General features: G+C 39.0%; 1 protein-coding gene across 7 annotated transcripts in view; it reads right to left on the reverse strand.

The window, feature by feature from the left end:
• The window catches only part of Saf-B (Scaffold attachment factor B), a 307,055-nt gene that overhangs the window by 89,557 nt on the left and 192,785 nt on the right, over positions 1–24,713 (reverse strand). For all 7 annotated transcript variants that reach the window (XM_067138304.2, XM_067138300.2, XM_067138303.2 and 4 more), the window contains 2 exons: positions 16,461–16,594; positions 1,974–2,114 (listed from right to left, as the gene is read on the reverse strand). In XM_067138304.2, the coding sequence (XP_066994405.1) occupies positions 1,974–2,114; positions 16,461–16,594 (275 nt within the window). The remainder of the gene's footprint in view (positions 1–1,973; positions 2,115–16,460; positions 16,595–24,713) is intronic.

Genomic DNA, 24,713 nt, shown 5'->3' on the forward strand with positions numbered 1-24,713 from the left:
CCAGCGTCAGATTCATTTAACATAAGAAAGTCCAGCTTGATTTACCCGGAATTGAACTGCGATTACAAATACTTGTAGAATCTTACAGGTTCCACCTTTTTCAATACGAAAACAAAGTTGTCAAATATTATATAACATATCTTTAATTGCAGTACTAGTTTCAGTGCTAATTACGGTCCCATCATCAGCTGCATGACAATAAACAGAAACTTGGCAATAACTTATGCGGGAATCCCAGTGTTTGATGAGATGTGCTTGTTGTCATCGTCGGGATGTTCTATGAGTCATGTAAATATCCCAGTCAGATGAGATGAGCTTCTTGTTGTACTTCTATGACTCATGTGAAACACCCTAGAGAGTTTATGTCTTGGGACCAAGAAAGAGTTCAGGGCATGGTCTTGACAAGAGGATCTATCATGATTGGCTGGCAAGGACCAATCGAGACGTATCATGTACTTCGACATCACAGCGGAAGGGAATGACTACAACCACATCTGACACACTGTACGAAGGAAATAGTGCGGACACACTGTACGGAAGGAAGTGGTGCTAACACACGGGAGTAAAACTGGATATACGGTATTCGAGTGACACGGCTACAATGGACTGGACTTCAAACGTCCGTGAAGCGTAGTCTTGTTATGTTCGTGGAAAGTGGCTGATTGACAAATTGTGGAATGCTTACGCATTAAGTAGATATTGTAGCACTTGTGGCAGCCGGGCATCATATGTTGGTGAAAGCCATCTCAGACTTTCCATAATTTATGTTCAGGATCGACAAGCGTGTGTTGCTCAAATGTATTTATCTTTACAAACAAGTGTTAAAGTCTGAACAATGTATTTTTTTTTTTTTTGCTATGGGCTTTACGGCGCACCGACACAGATAGGTCTTATGGCGACGATGGGATAGGAAAGGCCTAGGAGTTGGAAGGAAGCGGCCGTGGCCTTAATTAAGGTACAGCCCCAGCATTTGCCTGGTGTGAAAGAACACTGTATTACGAGGTACAGTATCTGTGTGATGTTATAGCTACCGATTATGAGAATCGGCAAGTCGTGTTGATACAGAGACAGTAAAGGATTCTTATAGCTCAACGAACTAACTACAAATGGTGGCTTAGTTCTCGCTTTCGTTTTCCCACTGTTTTCAATGTTGTTGTAAATATGGATCTTCCAGCAATCTTTCGTTTGTGTATTATAAGTGTATTTTGGTGTGTTAATGAGGTGCTCATGCACAGATTTTATTAAGAATATAGTTAGATATTTTAGAATCAGTGGAGTTATTGATGAACCTATGTGCAGTTCCTACCTATTTAGTCGTTTTCAGAAGGTTAGATAAGGCCTGTAGCAGATGTACCAGTATGCAGCATTATGTACACGCCCCGGAATATAAAGAATTATCATGCTCTACCTAAATTCGAGGGATCCATTCTGATGAACTCTGGCGCTCATACTACGGATATTTTGATTAATTATGTTTATTATGTACTTTATGAAGTAATTTTATGTATTTATATATTCATGATATATTATTTATTGGTAGTCATCAAATTATTACAATGTGGACAAAATTTGTGTATTTGCTCTTAATGTTTCAGAGAACATTTCATAAATACTGGAATACTGGTACACAAATGACCCACCTAAGCACTGCGATTTTCTCCATTGGCAAGAGACAGGCACTTCATTTTTTTTTCAACAGGGTTCATTTTTCCTATCATTCCTACAAATAGTACCAGAAATATTTTTCGAAAGACAAAATGCAAGACCTAGAAATAAATACAGCATAGGAGGTTTATCTATGCATATATAGTGTACTGCATTAAAATCTTCTACGAGAACACCTTGGACGGGGGGGGAGAGAGAACATACAAACATTTCCTAAATCTATACACATTTGCACAAGCCAGCCTAGAATTTTACAAGCACCTTGAATAAAAACAGCCCTTAGTAATTTATGAAAACAACAAAGGTACCTCATTTGCTGGCGTTTCAGTTCCTCACGCTCTCTCTCCAATTTTTCCCTCTCCATACGTTGCCGTTCCCTCTCCAGGCGCATCAATTCAGCTCGTTCGATTTCAATACGTTCTCTTTCCAGGCGCAGTCTCTCTTTCTCCCTGAAAGAACAATGGTTACAAAGATATGATACATGCATATAAAACAAATATTACAGTAAAACCTCCTTAAGACATTTCTGCAGGGGAGAAAGAAAAAGAAAGTGTCCAGCAAGAAAATGTACAACTGAATACACAAATAAAAATGAACAGGGATATGGAAATACTAGATAAGATTTTTCCCGCCATAAGGGGAAATTACGTTTATCCTCCGGTATAGCGAAACTATGAGTAGAGAGTATTAAAAGGTGTGAAAAACACATAAGAACAAATACGAAACATTACTTCATTAGGGGTTATAAAAAAACAATAGTGCACTGGAAAGTGTTTAAAACACCAAACATGAAAATATAATGTAGTAAAACCTAGATGCATCGTTTTTCAAGGGTGAAGGAGGAAAATTCCGACTGATGGAAGAAAACTATAAATGCGAGTAACATGAAGAAAGAAAGAAAGAAAAAAAAGAAAAAAATCAAAAGATAAAATATGGGCACTGTGTTTGGACATTTGTATGTAAACATATTACCGTATAATCTCTAATACACCCGCCACTGAATAAGACCCGCACCCTAAATTTGACACGTCAAAATAAGGTAAACAATAAATCAAATAACTTGCACACCTATTAAATTTCCTTCAAATATACCACAAATATAAATTCAAAAAGCTTACAATAAAAAAACAATCACAAAAAATGTATATAAAATCGGTCACCCAGATCATTCACGATTCACCGTCATCTGAAGTTTCACCATAGGAACATTTGTCGCTGACATCTTTCCACATATAGTCGTCCTCACTGCCGTTCACTAAATTTCAAATTCCACATTTCTTAAAGCTTCCGGACACTAGATCATTGGGTAAGCGCGCCCATGAGGTCTTGATCCAGTTGCACATTAGTACCACTTAAGGCCTCTTCACTCGTCCAGTTGGTGTTAATGCGTGATCACCATGAGACTTCCATTTGATGTACAACTGCTTCATTGCAGTTTTGAAAGGCCGATTAATGCACACATCCAACGGCTGTAGAATAGAAGCATTCCTTTCCTCATCATATATTTTACGGCATCAGTTGTATGTCCTCGGTAACTATCCAACACATGCATGCTCCGTTTCTGTAGCAAAGGTCCCGGGCGACGTTGCCAAACGTCAAGTTTTCTTTTGGAAGCATTTTCCTTTCCAGAACCACATATCGAGGGAGTTTTGTTCCATCCGGTAATACGCACTACATTAACGTGCATCGTTTCTTTTCGTTACCACATGTTCTGCCGGTTACACTTTTAGAACCCTTCGTATCCACTGCATTTTTCAACGGCATTTCAATATAGACAGGTGTCTGGTCAGCATTCCCAATTTGCAACAGCAAATAAGAATTTTGCTCCCACAATGAAGTGATGTTGAAAGGCAGTTGATTTTTCTTCATACGCCCCACGGAGACGCGAAAAAGACGTACGTCTCCGAAAGGACAATCCCTTTCTCCAAAAAAATTTTCGGTTCCATCCGCGATTTGCAGTCAAACTTCACACGAGGCAGAGGATAGGCAAGCCTGCAAAACTCACTGATGTGAACAGCCGTGATGTAGCCGCCTCGAGCCGGCTTCATGCAGCAAGACGTGACCTAATTTTCCAACGTCTGTGTAAAAGTCAATTCGGAGTCAAGATTTTTTTTTTTGGCACCACCAACGAAGAGGCCATAAAAACAGACGCATGTTACCAAATTCTCAAGCAAATCCACCATGTACTTCAGGAGTTATAGAGGTGGATAATATCCACGTTTCAAGATGCTTCGTCTGCTCCAGGTATAAAAGTAGGGCAATTCAGGCTACAGAGTGAGTAATACTTCACCGTCTTTACGATACGGGTGAAGCTCTGCAAGTGCGGCAGACAGAACCTACGTCCGGATGAAATTTGCATCTCTACTGCCCGATTCTAGTGGATAAAGGTGCCATATCAGGACCTGTGTTTTAGTAACAAACTGAAGGAACATAGAATTTTTGTGCGAGTGTTGTAATTTCTTCTAATTGCCACATTTGAACTTGTGTTTCGTAACAAACTGTGGGAACTTAGAATATTTCCGAGTGAAACACAGAATTTTAACGCCGTATTTGAATTTGTCTTTTCCTCTCGTAAAGTTCCGAGAGAACATAGAATTTTTCAGTGCCATATTGAATTCTATAATTCCTACTTTAAAATAATTATTCACGGACAGTGTCAGACTCTCGACTGCGCTTTCACTTTAATGATTATTTAAAGACATTGCTGAAAAGACTTCAAGAGCACGTAATTTTGACAATTATTTACAGACAGTATAGGACATTTCCGAGTGCTATTAACTTTGCTTAATTTACCATAAACATGCTAACATGTCCTGAACTTGCATGAACTGTGAATATCGCGCTCAACATTGTGTTCAGGTTATAAAGTTGACGAAGTCAGTAAGTTATTGACAGTGATGATGAAGGTTAGTGATCTAATACAACATTCCGGTCTGTCGTGCCAATATTAACGGACTTACAAATTTTAAATTGCACATAATTTACCCAATTTTCAATTCGGCTGCCATGTAACATGTGGTCAGATATTTAGTTCAATTATTTTATTTTCAACTGGTAATTTATAAACCTTTGTGATTCAACGAGGTGTATGAGTTAAGATTCAAGTGTCAATTTCATTAACATTTTGACGTATCCCACTTGCAATGAATAAATTGATGCAGCATTTAAAGGTCAATGTTAATTTATTAAACAGTGCTAGAAGTGGGGGACTTGTGTGCACGTCGCACCTCACCTCTCAGCATTTCGTGTGAGACCGAAACCCGCAACGTTTGCACCTAGAAATTCGAGAACGTCCAGATCCCCCAGAAATTTGAGAATTTCTAGAACGTCAAGAACTACACATCCACGACGGGTGTGGTTCCTGTCCAGATTGTGCCAGTAACCATCCCGGAGTCCGGAGATTCCAGCCTAGCATGCTACAACACTTCAATTCAACTTGTATAAATGGTGATATGAATTTGTTTCCAATGAACAATAAAACCAAACTTCGAAAGGAATATAAATTCAATGAACTAATACCCCTCTTTGCACCAACTCCTATGCTTACGTACCACCCCCTTGGAAATATTCCATGCTCTTCAAACCGAGGTAGTGTCAGCAGCCCAAATGCAGACACTGGTTTTTTTTCCCGTACAATATATATGTAAATGATATGAGTAAAGAAGTTGAATCAGAGATAAGCCTTTTTGCAGATTATATTCTGTACAAAGTAACAAATGAGTTACAAGATTGTGAACAACTGCAAAATGACCTTGATGATGATGTGTGATGGACAGTAGGCAATGGTATGATGACAAATAGGGTTAAAAGTCAGGTTGTGAGTTTCACAGATAGGAAAAGTCCTCTCACATACCTGCTAACTTTTGAAAAGGGCTATCAGTAAAACTCGGGCGCAGCAACAAATCTAACGATTTTTGACATACAGGGCTTGCATAAGACCAATTTCATGTTTTTACTCGTATTGAACGTACTACTAGTAAGTCCTGTTATGTATGGTCCAAACAAACATTCACCACACCTGCTGCTGTTTAACAAGGATTTCATCATGATAGTTATGTTCATCCAGGGGGGCTCATTCCCAACTCCCGCGCTATGCTTCCTGCGTGACATCGCCTCACGCTGACATCTCGTGGAGGGCTCCTGTCGACAGCTGTTGCGGTAGACGATAAGTAACTCCCTTTCATGATGCGATACGCAGAGACTTATAACATTTCTTTTATTTTGTCGATGGTTGTGTTGAACATGAATGATTCTAAATATGGATTGTGAGAATGGCTGCACAGTTACTTTTTAGGGCAACACCGCTGGCACTGCGGTATACTTTATACAAGGAAGTTGAAAGCAACATCATCAAGCTAGTCAATGACACCTTCCATGTGTTTAACTCCAGAGAGCCTAAATATGAAAAGATTCAGAAGTAAGGTAAGGGTGTATTCTGCCCGAAGACAGGTCATAACCTCCGCATAGTGTGCCTGATCCGGAGTTTACGTACGGTAGGGTGGCCAGCTCCTTTCCGCCCGTCAGAAGTGCATATGGCTTTAACTTAAGGAGCCAGAAAAAAGTTCTGAAGCGCTTTCTGGAGGTGAGAGTTGGTAAACGGAAAACTTTACTTCGGTTCAGAAATGGTTTGTAATTTTTTTTAACTATCTCTGGACTTTCTGAAGACATTAACAGTGCAAATATGTCATTTTTTAACTGCCAGATTAAACCAAGTATGCCTGGAGAATTTATTTTCACATATCCGCGGCCTTAGAGCTTTTTATAGCAAATCGTCCCTTTTTGAAGTTTGTAACAAAATTCAACTTCTGTTACTCACGGACAGTAATGAAATCCCTCTCTCCAGTAGTGTGTCAGTCGAAGCTGAAAAATAATCATTCGTCATGTAATACGGGTAGTTTTCATCCTCGTGCTGATAGTGAAGATCATTTCTGGAACTTCGTATGTAATGAATTTTGCACAGATGTCGTTGAGGGGCCTCGACAAACTGACCCACAGATGAACCGGAAGAAATGTCAAAGTTGTTAAGGATGGATGACTTGAGCCAGGACTTTGAAACTGAAGACGTAAACCACTATGCAACTGAATATCTTGCAGGCTACTTAGTAATCAGATGTCGCTCTATAGATGAAAGCTTGGGTAGTTGGCGTTAGGTCTCTGGCGACCTGGGCGTCTGTGATGACGAGGCCCTATCTAATATGAATTGTAATGTTGAAGACGGCACAAACACCCAATCCACGAGGCATAGCAGGAATTAACTTATGAAAGCCAAAATCATCGACTCGGCTGGGAATCGAACCTGAGACATCTTGTACCATTTAGCCATGGAGCCGGGCACAGCTTGGATGATAAAAGTGAAATATTTGCGTTGCTACAGGAGAAGCCTCACGACTGGTTATCAATCATTTCAAAGGGAGTCCTAACTCGTCCATCCAAAGAATGCTGACAAAAAGTTATGCAGTTTGAGGTACTGTTTGGCGTTTTCATTTTTATAAATGTGAAACAGTGATGCAGATTTTAACTTCTGTACTTAAATCAAAATTTCCTGTACTTGACAAGAATATTATCTCTCTGTACGTCAGAACTACGACTTTCATCAGATTACGTCACCTCAACAAAAAGAAAACAAAAGAGACGCTATGAAGAAGCATTCAGGAAAAATGATTCGACTGTGGGCAGCTTCAGCTTCTTCACCAACTTTATGAGTCATAAACTCTCGCAGCCCAAGCCGAGACATCTCCACGTGGCTACAAACGTAGTAAGGAAAGAGGTACTGTTCTTGCCTGTAGTAATGTTACTGGGAACTTAAAAGCAAAATTGCTTATGATTGGTAAAGCAAAGAAGCCTAGGGCTTTTAAGAACATTTCCGTTAAATGCTCTTCCAGTCCATTACACGAATCAGAAGGCTGCCTGGATGTCTGCTGACATCTTAACTGGTTTTTTTACACAGTTTGTTCCAGATGTAGAAAAATTTCTAGCTTCGAACAATCGCCCTAGAAAAGCGCTCCATCTACTAGACAACGCTCCATCACACCCAAATGAAGAGAAACTTGCAAGTGGTGACATCAAAGTCATGTTCCTCCCTCCTAACGTGACGTCATTATGCCAGCCAATAGACCAAGGTGTGCTGGAAACATTGAAGTGAAAATATCGGTGGAAACTCCTTTTATCCCTGATAGAGGAAATGGACAATGGCAACGACATGATGGAAAAGTTAAAACGAATCAACATAAAAGACGTGGCATATCGGATAGCGCAGTCTTGGAAAGAAGTTGAAACTACGACATTAGCAAAGTCTTGGAACATATTGTTCAGTGAGGTTGAACCAAATACAGTAGAGACAATACGCGACACTTACGGATTTCGCCTTGCTAAAATGGGAGACAATTCGACGGTGGTGCTCCTAGTGACTAGACCTGAACAAATCGCGCCAAATTCAAATATCAATGGAAATGTATATACGGAAATGTATAAATAAATTACGCCTAGAAAGAAAGTGGTATTGAGATATTAACTTCGAAGTTGTTAAAGCAATTCTGGATAAATGAATGAAGAATTATTTAAGAGGTTATTATTTAAAGACTGAAAGTAGACACATAAACAAGATATGAAATGGGATGCTGTGAAATGGCTTGATCTTTCATTTATGCGTTACTTTTTTAGCTTTTAGCTTACGGTTGGATTTGTCTTTTTTCTCATTTAAAAACATTGTATGATCACATTAAGACACTTGTCAATAAAATATCGGCACATTCCTTACACACATGATGCAATGAATTAACAATTAAAAGCTGGACAATTTTCCTCTTAACATGAAGCCTACTAACAGAAAGAAAATCTATAAAATTCCGACTTTAATCTGAGAAGAGGGATTAAAGAAAGAGAAGTATGAAAATGTTGTCGATAGTGATGCTTTGAGGAATATTTACGTATAATTAGAGTAAAAATTTAACATACCCTTGGCTGTATAGTCGAGGATTTTTTTTAAGTCGCTGGCCCGGAAATGATCTGAACAGATCTTATAATTCTTATATAAGCGTAGTCACTTCTTTCTTTGTACACCTTATCCAAATCACTTATGTGACATTTCAAAACCCACAGATCACACCTACGACAACACATCGGTATTGAAGATTAACTGCTGCACTACACAATAAAATATGCATATTACATTTTATGCCAGTTAAAATATGGGTCGAGCAGGTCAGAAGATTATGAAGTATTATAAAGATCTGTCACTGGAAGAATATGTATGCAAACACAATATTACTTACATGTTCTTGTCACGAGGGAACCTGAAGAACGACCGCGCACCAAAAACTTCACACAAAAATACACGTGCTCTTATGAGAGAATTAGTACTGTTCAGGTCTATCCGCTAGAGTGAGCTCCAATAGCTGTCCCTCGATATCTCGCTCAGTGTCGCGTATTGTCTCTACTGTATTTGGTTGAGTATCGAGAGGTGGTACAAGAAGACATGGAAAATATTGTGCCCCTACTGAATTGCATTCCTGGCTGTGAGAATGCTACGATTGAAAATGTAAGTGGTGTGCACAAGATGAGCTGTTTGAAATAACTAACCCTGATATTATTGATTTTGTGAATGCTAATGGAAATGAGGATGATGCTGAAGAAGAACAAGGCATTGCAGAACAAGAAGAAAACGATGACTCACAGTGAAGGATTAAAATTCATTGGAAATGGCATTAACCTACGTTGAGCAACAGCCGGAAGCAAGCACAACAGAGGTGCTGATTTTTCGTCGATGGCGGAATCTCGCAGCAAGAAAACGTGGATCAGCAGGCAAACTGACACTGTTAAGAAGCTCCTTTTCGTAAGACATTTGGAATACTTTCGTTCAATACAGCATGTACTGTACAATTGAATTGATAATGCAATAAATGGAGTACCATAACACATGTCATTGTTTTAGTACTGAAGTACAGCCTTCCTGTTTGTTTCAGTTCAAAGTTGTTCTGTATTATCCAACATTTTCGGTGATCCGACATACTCTAGGTCCTGTTTAGGTCGGATAATCGAGACTTTACTGATTCAATTCTCCCCAGCTCTAATATATGATTATTATTCATTATTAATTAATTAATTAATATTATTAAAATTTCCAAATTTACTTTTATTCACGACCTTGAGCTCAGCTTGAAGGCGCGCTCGCTGTACAACTCTGTACTAGTGCGAGATGGTACAATGTTTTCAAGTGTTAAGTGTGCAAATAAAACGACAGCGGTTTTAATAACATTTCAACACAAAAACGTGAAATTCCCAGTCTTACTTTAGGACTGAAGCAGCAACAGGCAATCCCAATTCCTCCCATGGCTTTATGTATGTAAGGTGAAACATCTGTTCTGGTCTCGATAACATAATCGTATATGATAACATTAAGATACTAAATTTGTGTTACTTAAGAGGGAGTTGTTTCGATTCCTGCTTAAAGCTCAGTGACTATACAGTGCGCTGGGGGAAGTGCCAAAAACCAGTTCGGTGATACACTTGGGGGGAGGGGAATAAAATGAATTCAGTCTTGAAGTACATCTGGCAAAATGCGCTCTGTCTCTCTCTACTTGTTGTGGACACTCTTTGCTTCAGGATTTCAATTCTCTAAGCAATACCACCCGAATGTGATGTTAAGGTGGTCCCTTATGGAAGTTCACCATGGACCGCTTTTCCGGTATAGTACATCATCAAATTACTGCTATAACGGGACGTTAACACCAAGGTCCGTAAGTATGCTGCAGGCGTCCTTCCGTGAGACATAATGAGTTATAATCCATCTGAAAGCGTTGTTGTTGTTTTTTGAGTCATCAGTCCAAATACTGGTTTGATGCAGCCCTCCAGGCCACCCTAGCTTGTGCTAACCTTTTTATTTCTATGTAACTATCACATCCTACATCTGCTCTAATCTGCTTGTCATATTCATACCTTGGTCAAACTGTCACGTGACCCCTCAAAACAAAGTGAATAGTGGTGCATCCGGATGTTGTCGTGAGGTACGCAGACTACTGCGGTCATCTGAGCATGTACATAAACCAGCACTTCCCACGAGACATCTTAACGAGGTTTTAAGTTACAAGGATCGTCAATTTGATCCAGAAAGGATGGTCGTTTCGCCGTGCTGCTGTGGATCTCAATGTCTCTCCGTCAGTTATTCAACACTCGTGGAATCGCTATGAGACAAGCCAGTTCACAAGGAGAGTTGGACAAGGTCATAGACGCACGACAAGCCCAAAGGATGACCGATATCTGACGATCTGTGCTTTGCGGCGTTGTTCAGCAATGCCAGAGAACCGCAACAAGAACTCGGGAGGGTCACTGGAGTCATGGTGTCTGACCAGACAGTAACAAACCGGTTACGAGAGATGTCCGTACAACCGAGCAATACTGTCTGAGTGCCCCATTTATCAAAGCATTATCGTGCAGTACGCCTTCTGTTCGCCCGTACTCACGTCAACTGGCAACTTCGCCAATGGAGACCTGTACTGTTCACAGACAAGTCCACATTTCCTCTGAAACAGTGTGATAAGATGACGTGTGTGGAGGCGCCATGGTAGCATACATGCCAAATGTTATGCACGAAAGCGACAGATTCGAACAAGGTTCAGTGATGGCGTGGGGTGGCTTCAGTATTGATGGCCGTATGGATCATGCTGTCGTCCGTGGTAATCCTGTAATATCGTGGTCGCCACGACATTTATATAACTTGATTGCCCAACTGAATTCATTTTGTATATATCATATGTAATTTTATTCATTATTACCGTGAATCATCATTTACGTAATTGGTACGTAAAAACAGGAAATAATTTTTAATTGTAATCTATTAGAAAATTCTGTTGAAATGTTAAGGCAATAGATCCTGCGCTAACAGGCTACTAGGTGTCTCACAATAGTCCAGGAAGGTTAATTTTGGAAGGTTCTTGGAAACGTACGCAACAGTACGAGGGAAGGACAATTTTGTTGTTTGGACGCTAAATCACCCCATATCGTGCTTCTATCAGGAGAGCTTTTTCTGTCAAGGACAGACACTTCGTCTAAATATCAACAGTGTGGCGACGTACATCAGCGTACATTGGAACGACATGTCACATGACAGAGGGAGGAAGTGGAATGTGAAGAGGATTTATATAGTTCTACACTGTGTGGTGAAGATCATTCGGCATCCGGCTTTCTTGAGTCTACATTCTTAGGTAGTCCATGGGCCTTTAGAGAGTCACTCTGCTATCTGAGTGCATCGCTTACGATGTGCTTACACTCAACATTTCCTATCGGCTCTGTGAGAGTTACTCAGATTATTTAGAAAGACAAGTTCATCTAATATAGAAGGACTGGATGTTTAAAGTCCTCTCTATCCAACTAATTCCGATGTGGAATTTCATATTGTAAGGCTGGTACTATGTTTTTGGTACTTAGCACAATAGGGCGTGGATTCAGGGTGGAATCCATTCTATGAAGCAGGTGCCGAGGATGATGCTCTTAGAAGAGGTACGACAACTATCAACCACGGAAGCAGACGACAAGAGGATAAACCTCCGGTGAACATTAGTTCGCCCTGTTATCGCAAGTCCATGCGTGTTGTGTTTAATTGTAATTTCAGTCAGTAATTTTCAATTTTGGGAATAACTCGTTTTTACGGAATTTCATCTCTATACAATAAATTTTTTTTGTACATCGTTAAATAAGTTTTTTTTAGTAGGTTCCCTATGTTTTCACAAATAGTATTTAATGGTTAGTATCCTTATACCACACGACCGAGATAGTCTCATTACATTAAGTTTAGTATTTTTTAGATCTAAATTCGGTTTCAAACTGCATATAATTTAATAGCCTGGTGCCCAGCTTGCAATTGTTAATTATCTATATTGTGACTCGTGGGTATGTTAGTTACAATCACCATCGAGAAGCAAGGTCATAACGATGATTTATCTTGTCAGAATTTAGTTTGTCCTAGTGCTTGATCCGTTAAAATCAAACGGCTGCGGGGTACATCGAGCAGATACTGCTACAGCATGCGTTGGCCCTGAATTCGTACTCATGCACGACAATGCCAGGGCTCATTTCACAAATATGAAGATTACATTATTATAACAGGGCTAATTCACGCGCATCACCAAAGCTGCCTTGCGAGAACTAGACATTGAAGAGATGGAATGGCCAGCAATGACTCTCGAATGGTCAGGCTGGACAGAAGTTTTTGTAGGCGTTCTGTTCCACAACAGCCTCCCCAACACCTCGAACAGGCTCCCACTGAAGAAATGGACCTGATACCGTAAGATGACCTCCGTCGACTTATACGGAGCATGCAACGCAGGTGCCAAGCTGTGAAAAATGCTCGTGGAGGACATACACCATCCTGAAGCTCTCCAACTGTGATAAAAATCCACCCTGAAGGACTTATTTTGTTTATTCCCCCATTTGGACCTTTCCGTTTGTATTCTGAAAATGAACATGAATTCATCAATGATCTTTTGTATACTTCAACGGTAGAGAATAAAGGTGTAGTTGGTAATATACCTGGGTGTGAGGTATTGTTTTGGGAGCATGGCATACGTTCAAAAACATGTTCCCTTAACGTTTTTGAACTGTGTACACGATACACAAATTAGGAAGCAGCTTGTTCAGAAGCAGCTGGCATGTCTTTGAACCCCTAGGATGAAAACAGTACTGGAAGCAATGCATTTTCTAAAATATGCATTTGATTCAGTTCAACCAAACACCATCAAGAAATGCTTTAACACGATTGGTTTCTGCCGTGTTGTTGCAGCTGATGTCGTGCATGTAGACTGAATCCTAGCGATGACCGATGACGGACAGCAGGAAAACACAACAATGTAAGCTTTGATGTTTTATATAGAGTGTGATTACAATGTTGTGGTCGGTATATGACGACTGATGGAATTCTCAATCTGCCCATGGCAAATAACCGTGTGGAAGGAAGAAAAGGAAAAATGAGAACCCACACCAGTGCCTACACGTTAAAAAGCGCTAGGAGCAGTGGACACAGAGTAATAATGTCAAAGTTCTGTTGCTCATAATAAGCCTGAATGACAGATGGATTCAGCTCTATGTAAATTAGGGCAAAAGAAAAGGAATCCAAATAGGATATGTTTTATAAGGCGTGTAATGTGCAGTAATTGGAATACACTGCAGTGCACAGTAGTGATGTAAGTAAGGCACTGGCACCGTGCTTTGATACCGATGCCAGAGATGGCACGGTAGGCACTGCGACACGATTTGAAATGAACAAGTGCCAGCGGCACTGCCATAAGAACAATTCTGTGAAACGTTTAGAAGAATAAAAAGGTTTGTGACGTGAATATTGATTTTATTTATAGCGTTAATAAGGACAAGAACACACATCAATCAAGTCTGCTCTTCCATCAGTACATCGAACCGTATGGCGGTTGTTGGCGGCTGGCACTGTTGCCTAACGAAGCACTATTGCATGTGGCCACATGACTGCCTCGTGCCAACGGCATGGCACGTACAGGCCAGTGCTTCTCAGATTCGTGCCGGTGTCAGTGGCAGTGCCAGGAAAGATCGTTTCTACAGACTGGTCACCCCGTCCTACCAAGTGCTGCCGGACTGTGCCACGCTACGCTTTATTCTCTTTCGTTATATTATCGATTGTCTTGAATTCAGTGTCAATGGCAGACAGACAAAAATCTAGCCCTCTGGGGAGCTATTTCAGTCCAGATGATAAAAACCAGTACATAGCAGTGTGAGATACCTGTAAATCTTGTATATCATTCAAATCGACGACAACATGTTTAAAACGGCATATGCTTCGGCGTACACGGAGGACCCCTTATTAGCTAGGCAGACAGATCCGTTAAAATGGTGGTTGGGAAGAAAGCTTCAGTACCCCAACATTTACTATTAGCCGTCCGGGCGTTGTGTGTTGTAACAACATCCGCGCCTGCCGAAGGTGTGTTTTCGAAAACTGGCGAAATTTTCGCTAACAGACTCAACGAGTGAAACGAAAAAAATACTGCTCTTGAATGTGAATGAAAAAGTATTTGAGCGTTATTTTGTAGTTTTTGCGTGTAAAATTTGACTAACAGACGAAACGGACCGTCAGCGAATCAAGTGAAAAAAATACTGTTCTTGAATGTAAATGGAAAATTTATTAGAGGGTTATTTTGTAGTATTTTGATGTAAATATTAATATAAATTACAGTATATCTATGTGTAGTTCCTTTTTCGTCAATGCATGAAGCATAAACGTTTTTATACCAGTATAATGAATAAGTAGTCATCATGGCACTGACAGTGCCGCGGTACCGGTGTTTTGGCACGGTGACGCGCTTGGTACCGGCACTGTGCACACCAGTGCCAACAGAGGCACTGGAATTTGCATCACTAGTGTACAGGTAATTCATTAACTTTAAAATTATTTATAGCCTGTGTATGTTACTGATAATCTATGTTTCGACTCTAAAAGAGCAAGTAACTAATTGTTTGCGATTTAACGCCCGTCCATGCCACATTCTAGTTTTCATGTAAATGCCGTAAATAATTTTTTTGTAGTACGATTTCACTCTTGTCATCCAAATTTTCAAGGCATCTCAAAACTGTGCCAACCTTACTGTTTGCACTATAGTCCCGTATGTCTAATAATTCCAGATTTAAAATATTCTTTTATATGCTTCGCAACTTTCATGCATAGACCTCATACTTTTTATTAATTATTCTTTTTCTGTTGCCAATTGTCAACCACAACTAGCATCTCGTGTGTTATCTACTGGTATGAACTTGATCCTTCAACATTTCCCCAGCTTCCTTACTGATCTTCAAGGCTGCTCACACTTTATCTATTGTGAATCTTTCAGCATCTTCATTTAGCCCTTGTGCAAAACGTTCCCTGAAAACATGTCGCGTACACTATTCCTTCAAATTATCAAGATCTCATTTTCTAGCATTCCTGCCTTTCTTCAATTTCTTCAATTGCAGACAGCATTTCATGACCACCAAGTTGTTGAGAAAGACCAAATCTACTCCCAGGAAGGTCTAGCAATCCAATAACTGATTTCAGAATCTCTGCCTAATCCTAATGAAGCCTATGCAATACCTTCCTGTGTCTCCAGGTTTCGTCCACATATAAAACCATAATTTGTGGTGTTTGATGGTAGTATCAGCAAGAACTAAATTATGATTGGTGCAGAATTCTATGAGGCGACCTGCCATCTTACATAATTTTCTCATCATCAACCTATAGCCGGATTCCAGTCTTCCCTTATAATTAAATTCTAATACCCTCCTGCATACTGCATTGAATACCGTATTTACGTGAATAATTCCTGCCACCGAATAATCCCCGCACCCTAACTTTAGGAAGGCAGATTCTGAAAAAAAATTACAACATTGACTCAAATAAAACCTGCACCCCAATTTCGTGCCTCAATTTTTTTTTTTAAATATGCGGGTATTATTCGTGTAAATATGGTAGATATACGTTCTTTTAATTCCGTCTTAATCCATCATCATCATCATTTGTGAAAGCAGCATACAATGTTGAGGGCACTGCTTTGGTGACTGCCTTGATAATCCGTTCCCTGTGCTGATCATAGCTTACCTGCTATCCTATTTTCTTATTGATTATTAAACATACACCTGCATTCCCTCATGCTCTTTCAGCCAGCATATTTCACTTATACAAACTATATCTACTTTTGACTGTAATACAGCATTCCTAGTTCTTAACTTAATCTGATTAATCAAATCATTAGTAAAACAAACCCTTCCATTTAAAATAACACAGTAGATTCACAACTGACAGAACTCACCTTTCCAATCTAACAGCTTCCTCCCGCTGTCGTCTTTCTATTTCCCTCTGGCGTGCCATTTCTTCTCTTCTTCTCCTCTCTTCTTCCCGCAGTTCTCTTTCGCGGTCTCTCAATCGCTGTCTCTCTCTCTCCTCCTATAATAATCAAATTAAAATCCTGAAATACTAACGAGTCACCATTGTTATTTCAAGAAAATTGAAAATATTACATTTAAATTAAATTTAAACGAGTATTGAGTATTTACAAGACCATTCAGTCAAAAGCATAGGGTTATTCTTCTTTACAAAGGAAAAAATTAAATGAATCCTCCTAATTCAATACAAAACATTGAATTGAATCATTTCATATTGAATAAGGAGGAAACAATCTTTTCCTCTGTAAAGTGAAAACAGTCAATACGGAATGATTGTAATATCTTGTAATATTGTTATTCTAGCATTCAATCTGCTGATCTCCAGTAAAATAACATGCTCGTCAAAAAACCAGAAGTAATTACATGGTGGAATAATGACTGGCATGTTATACTGCTTGCATTTCTTTGATCATGATGATGTTTGTTGTTTAAAGGGGCCTAACATCTAAAGTCATCGGCCGGGTATTTCTTTTTTTTTTTTTTGGTAATGGCTTTACGTCGCACCGACACAGATAGGTCTTATGGCGACGAAGGGATAGGAAAGGCCTAGGAGTTGGAAGGAAGCGGCCGTGGACTTGATTAAGGTACAGCCCCAGCATTAACCCTGCGTGAAGATGGGAAACAACGGAAAGCCATATTCAGAGCTGCCGACAGTGGGATTCGAACCCATTATCTCATGGATGCACGGCCAACTCATTTATTTTGATATACCTCTATAGACACTCAACTTGCAGCCGTAAGCTCAATTGAGTAAGTAGTACACAATCACATTTTTTTTCTTCTTCAAGAATATTTCTTCTGAAAATATGGTGCCAGATACAAGAAATTAAAAATCTTTCCGTATCGACTGTTTTCACTTCACAAAGGAAATTTAATATGTCCTCGTATCCAATAAGTACAAAGTAGATTCACAACTCTCAATACTCAATTTTCCAATCTAACAGCTTGAATTAATGAAACATACTAAATTTCCTTTGTAAAGCAAATATGGTGCAGGTCATATTCGAGCCTGTTGTAGCGACAGCATACCTGCCAAATTCTACAAATCTAAAATAGGAAGATTTTTTAATTCTGTAATTTCAGCACACATATTGTGTCACGGTCTCCAAAAAAAAGACAACATAAATGGCATCCATATCTATAGTTTCAAGGAGAATTGACCATTAAATTTCAAATCCTATACTGAAAAAACATAAAAATGGTTAGAAGAAAATGTAACAAACACGGAACAAAATGGATAATAGTTTCCTCTATTTGTAACATGAAAATTCAGAATTAAATTTTATAGGTTTAGCTGAACACATGGAGACAACGTGTGTAAAGTTTTTCGGCCATAATCTGAAAAGAAAACGCCAGAAATTGTTGCCGACAACTCAGAGAATTACATTCAATTTGTTGAAATTATGAGTTAAGAATGAACACAAATGCAGTGAAATACGCAGAACTACAGCATACAAAACAGATCAGTATGTCTCATACATTATTAACATGCGACTGACAAGGCGGAAAAGCAGAACCCCCCACCCCCCTCCCTAAAAATAAAAAAAACACCAAACGAGGCAAACAGCTCCAACGAAACTACATTAACGGAGTCCCTAGCCTCTCGCTTGTAGGACCGATTGCTGCTCCAAATACCCAGTGGTAAAACACATGATGTAGTGAGTGAGAAATACGATACACAAAGTTGACTGACGTACACTCGTTGCAAGTGACTAATCTCATGTTTTAATCCGTATTGAAATCTGATATACAATAATAAAGTTTTCTTGAAGACCAACATTTATCCTGTTACAAGTTCAATCATCAATTTGACGATAAATTTGAATCTTTATAGACTCTTATCCACAAGGGATAAATAACATTTTTACCAGATCTCATTGCCAAGAAAATCCTCAAATTTAGCTCCTAAAATTGATTTGCACGTCTTTCTGAGATTTTGGACATGATATATATATTTTTATTTCATTTTATATTTTAGTACTCTCTCTTCCATAATTTTAATGTATCTTCATATTAAGCACATGTAATTAAGCCATGTATACAAAGATTTTATATTTTATGATATTCTAATAGAATAAGTTTTAAGTTTGTCAAAAATGTCCTAATAGTTCTTAAGTCATTATTTACGTTAACAACAATTATTCAAGGTTCAGGTTTGGCTGATGATGCTCTGTAAGGGAGCGAAACATGTCCCATATATAACTTTTTAAGTAATGAAATTATTTTAAATGTGACAACATTATAATGTATTGAACAGGTGGATTCATAATAAAACTTTATTATTGTATATTGACGTACACTCGCCAAATAAATCATCAAATAAGTACATTTGAAAATGAGGTTGTGTAAATTACACGAGCACACAATAATTTATCCTAGGGGAAGAATATTGACTGTACTGGAGGTTATATTGCTCAAAAAATAGGAATAAGGAAACATAAATGGGAAAATGAGTTAAAAAACATACTTAAGCGGTAAATCAAAAGGGATGGCAGATATGAAACAGCAGTTTGTCTAACGCAATATGCAAGCAGCCCATATCTTTTTCACTGTGGCATGACTGGAACCATGCGGTCTGCCAGCTGCTATTTTTGTAAACGTAGGAAATGATACAAGAAATAAAGGCATTAAAACAGCCTGTCAGAAAGGAAGGATGCACGCTATTGTATCTGCAAGTAACCTTTTCTTACTTTTTCAGCACCTTAGTATCAAAACTAAGTGACCTATAACCTAGTTAAAGACTGCTTAAGGCCACAATAATGCAATTGCTGTGGAAAAAAATGTTTGCGCATCTTGTTTTTAATTTGAACTTAATGCTACAAAGTCTTTTTTGAACATTCGGAGTCTTGAATCATGGGTATTGCTAATAGACTTTGACAGTCCCTGCAAATGTCACTCACTATAGCATTGCAACATTATTGTTTTCTGCCATAAGTTGTATTTACTCGTGTATTAGACCCCCCCGGCTTTAAGAGACGAAGAAAATGAAAAAAAATCTCACATGTAAGACCCCCAACGTAATTTGTTAGAGAAGAACAAGCGAGTACAAGTCTTATTGCAGCTCTGATATCATCGCACAAATTTGTGAACACTTTTGTCCGTACGACCTACAGCAATGAAAACGCATCATATCCATGCGGTACATCTGTGTTTCGTAGTTAGGAAATGTCCGCCTCCGTAGGGTAGGTCCACTGCAGCTCTGATGACTTTGCACAAATAGGTGAATAGGCCTAACTTCATGTCCGACCAGAGCATTGCAAGCATGCATCAGTCACGCTATATGTCTGTGTTTTGTAGTTAATAATGTCCGCCAGCGTAATGGTCAGTACAATTAGTTGCTGTTCTCGGGAGTCTGACTTCGATTCCCGGTACCCTACTAACGGGGATTTACGAATGCTAGGAAGGTTGATATGTAGTAAAAGCGGAACATGTAACTCCATTCCACTGGGGGTGTGTCTAAAAACAGCTGTACCACCTCGGGATGGACTTTAGTTGAGAAATATTCACGGTTGTTGCTATTCATACAGCAGGCGAGATCAATAACAAAGTGGTCATTTAATATCTCTGAACTCGAACCAATATAGGTATATATTTGGAGAGAAGCAAGTTTAAAACGCGATAAAAGCTAGCCAATAAAAACGATTGTTTTACTCGCCAACGTACCTAATAATAATAAAAATCTGCCCGTTGCCATTTCGGACGTGTTCCAGAATGGCGCCTAGGAAAGGTATAGACCACTCAAGCCCAAGAGTATAAAAGAAGGTCTTAACGTTTGGATACAATGGGAGGCCATGCTTAACTTGCAACGAATACATTTCGAAGGCGGTGCAGAACAGAGCAATGTTAGGGGAATTGTTTTTTTTAAAAACCAGTAAAATATAATAGATTATTGAAAAAAATTACTGGAAAAACTGAACTCTAGAAGACAAGAAGGAAATTGCTGTTGCTGCGTAGAAGAAAGGAAACTGTAAAAATTACGGCAGAAATTTTGAAGAAAAGCTATTATAATTTAAAAGAAGACGGCAAAACAACCAGCAGAAACATTGTGGAGGATACAAATTCAGCGAGGAATACGCGAATTTACTTAAATATGTACACTGATAGATCCGAGGCGCAAGATCAACGATTTTGATCACCATTTACTTCTCGATATTATTTGATTTTATCGGCAGTTATTCCGAGAAGATGACTTGCTAAGCATCCGGATGGACCAACCTGGAGGGAGATATCATCCAAACAGCTGACCCTACCTAAGATGAGAGGAGGAATTCGCACAGCCGAACCCACCTAAGATGAGGCGAGTCCAGCCGAACCTCGAACCATCGCCAATGAACCATCAATGTGACGAGCAGGAGGAGAGGAACTGACGGCTGATATGATGAAAGACGAGCTAAGTGTTTACCATAAGTAATATAATTCTTGATTTAGCTAGGCATATGCATTAGAATAGAGTATTCTAAGTGTGAAATATTTAAGAGTGCAAATGAAACAGTGAAGTGAAGTGTGTTATATTTAAGCTGCTAATACTATATTAAGTTAGTGTATAATTAGATGGATATCTCCGGAAGTATGACTATGCATGAAATAAGTGGATCACCGAGGTAGTTGGGAATACGAGTAGGAAGAAAAGTTATCCAACAGCTGAGTGCAAAGATTGTCATATAGCGAATAATATCTATGAATCTCGCGAAACCATTCAGTCAATGATTACGTCACAGGTGGCTAGCATGTGAGAAGTGAAAGATATAGTCGGGTTATTCCTTGTATAGTAATGTTAAATGCACGAACGCAGTATATAAGGTTAAACATCGTAATTTTGGAAGAGAATTGATCAATGTAGAGGAGTATTTACGTACAGAAGAATGTTATGTCTCAGTAATTGCAATTATTATGAAGGAGGATATGAATGATGAGAACTGATATTGAGAAAGATGAAATGGAAATAATTGAAAGTTTTATAAGGTAGTAAGAAGATATATGAATTGATTTGAGTTTGATAAAGTGCATTATGATAATTATTAGACAAATACAGTTAAACCTGCTTTATACGTAACTCTGTTCTACGTAATTCGTATTTGTACGTAATTTCCTTTAGGTCCCGGCAAAATATAATTTAAAATCGTGTTAATTAAATCGTAATTATACGTAATCCGTTTATACGTAATTCGCTGTTATATGTATTAAGTGCCAGTGGAATATAACTGAGTTTTGCGTAATTGTAATGAGAATGTGCTTTTCAAAAATAAACTACTGTATTTACGAAGCTTCCTCTTTGTCGGCGTAGGCGGAAATAAAGCGATCGGGTATCGGTGCTGAAACAGAGTTTTGCCGAGTGACGTTGACCCTTACTGGCGGCTTAACAAAGACGAGCCCCCTTCGCTCCTCCTCTACCTTCGTCGTTTAACACGCCGACAAAGATTAAGGTACATTGTAAGCAAAATGGGCGGTTTCGGTGCGTAAACAAAAGAAAATACAGTAAATTTGTTTGAATATGAGCATTTCTTTCGTGGGAAGAACGGAGAATAAAATGTCCACGATGCCGGCATCTGGTGTTTACTGTTGAACAGTAGTTTTGTCATTCAGTTGCTTTTGATTAGCCATGGAGAACAGAAAAGGGAAAAGTTATACGAGAAGTGGACGCTAAACCACACAAAACAAAAACTGAAATCGCTCAGACTTAGGCATTGCTTATACCACGCTGTCTACAGTCATCAGTAAAAGAAACGCTATTTTGGACGAGTTCCTAAAACTGGGTTCAAAATCAGCAAAGCGCAGCCGTCGGCAAGAAGGATGGTACGTAGATTTGGAGAAAGCACTTTTCACACGGTTCCAGTAAAAGCGGGCTGCAGCTCTACCAATTAGTGCAGACATGCTGAAGGCAAAGGCAATAGATTTAGCTAAAAGGATGACTATCACTGCTGCTTTCAAGGCTTCTTCGGGGTGGTTGCAATCGTCATGGAATTACAGGGAGAACAATTTGTGGTGACTCAAAATCTGCAGACGACGTCACGGTGCAACACTGGAAAGAGGAGGTTCTGCCGGGTATCATAAACAATTATCAGCCTCCAAACATCTACAACTGTGATGAGACCGGCCTATTCTACAATCTCCTTCCTAATAAGACATTAGTTGAAAAGGGTGACTCATGCCACGGAGGGAAGAAAAGTAAAATTCGTGTAACAGTACTTCTCGCAACCAATGCAGGTGGATCTTACAAACTTCCTCCACTTGTGATAAGAAAATCGAAGAATCCGAGGTGTTTTAAGGGTGCGAAAACAAAACCTAAGGAAGTTGAATCCAATGGAACAGTGGTTGAAAAACTGGACATTAAAATGAAAAAGAAACAGAAGAAGATCCTTCATCTTATGGATCGATGTGCAGTACATCCACCTCCAATCGTTCTGGAGAATGTCCGAATGGAATTTTTCTCTCCTAAGTGTACCAATGTTCTACAACCGCTTGATTTGGGCATCATTGCAAATTTCTAAGTGCATTATAGAAAAATGCTGTTAAATAAGTGCATTATAGAAAAATGCTGCTTCAAAATTTAATAACACTGAGTGATGCAAGAAATGAACCTCTCTCCATTAATTTGCTACAAGCCATGAACTTTATTTCGGCTGCCTGGAAGCAGGTGTCATCCTCCACAATCAGCAACTGTTCCTGCAAAATTGGTGTCTTACGAGAAGGAGCTGCCTCTAATTATGATTATGGGGACGAAGTTTTGTCTGGTAATGAGCTAACGCTACCGGTGGGTGTATAAAAAATAGAATTCGATACTTTTGTGCATTTCGATGACATTCTGGCTGTATGTGGAGAACTACCGGATGAAGAGATTATTGCTGATGTATGCCAACAACGCGGCGATGGACCAGCTACAAGCGATAGTGACATTGGAGATGGAGATAACGACTTGAATCTTGACACCTGAACTGAGTTAAGTGTTAAGTGCAATCGAAGTGTCTAGGCGTTACATCAGTGCAAAAAGTTGTAGTGAAAATGCTTTGAATGCATTACCAAGTTTGCTAAAGGAGGTTTATATTCTTAATGCAAGAAAAGTGAAACAAGCCAAACTATATGATTTCTTTAAGGCCGGGCCAAGTTCAAAATAATATTTTTTGTCTTAATGTATTTATTATTTGCAAGGATTTATACATGTAGGTCTATTCCATTGGTTTTTCAGTAAATATGTGATGTATTGCGTAAGTCTGATTTCTAAGTAATTCTCAGTTACAAGTAGTTTTTTCTCTTCCCTTTGATATACGTATAAGTCAGGTTCAACTGTATATGGAGGGTAGATGCTAAATATGAATAATATCGGATCAGCACAAGGAAAGAAATACACCGCAGGAGTGACATAAAATAAGGTATGAATGGTGAATATTCACATATAGTTGAGATATGAGAAGTGGTGTAGCGTCAAATACAGCTGTTAATATTAAATTATATGTATCTTATGACATATTTTCGTAACATGTGAAGTGTAAGGTACGTTAAGTCAATATAATAGAAACGACACATATACATAGTACCGAGATATCATAACACAGATACTTGTTGAATTACTTGCACATATGATATATTAGAGATAAATTTAACGAATGAATGCATATCGAGCCGTATAGCAGTAAATTAAGAATTATATCCTTTGAATAGGTTTTTTTTTCTATTTGCTTTACGTCGCACCGAAACAGATAGGTCTTATGGCGACGATGGGATAGGAAAGGCCTAGGAAGTGGAAGGAAGCGGCCGTAGCCTGAATTAAGGTACAGCCCCGGCATTTGCCTGGTGTGAAAATGGAAAACCACGGAAAATCATCTTCAGGGCTGCCGACAGCGGGGCTCGAACCCACTATCTCCCGATTACTGGATACTGGCCGCACTTAAGCGCCTGCAGCTATCGAGCTCGGTCCTTTGAATAGTGAAATAGATTATTTTATATTTTGAGTGGTAATTTATAATTCATGTTATAATTTTAAATGAGAAGATAGTAAATTAGGAGCCGCGATTTAAGAGGCAATAGGGATGGAAACGTTAGCACGTCAGTCATCATTAGAGACGAGAATTATAGGCAGTAAAAACAGTTAAAATGGGCAGGCATATAGGCACTTAATTTACCCA

This window comes from Anabrus simplex, chromosome 1, assembly GCF_040414725.1.
Source record: "Anabrus simplex isolate iqAnaSimp1 chromosome 1, ASM4041472v1, whole genome shotgun sequence".
In the NCBI taxonomy this organism is placed as follows: Eukaryota; Metazoa; Arthropoda; class Insecta; order Orthoptera; family Tettigoniidae; genus Anabrus; species Anabrus simplex.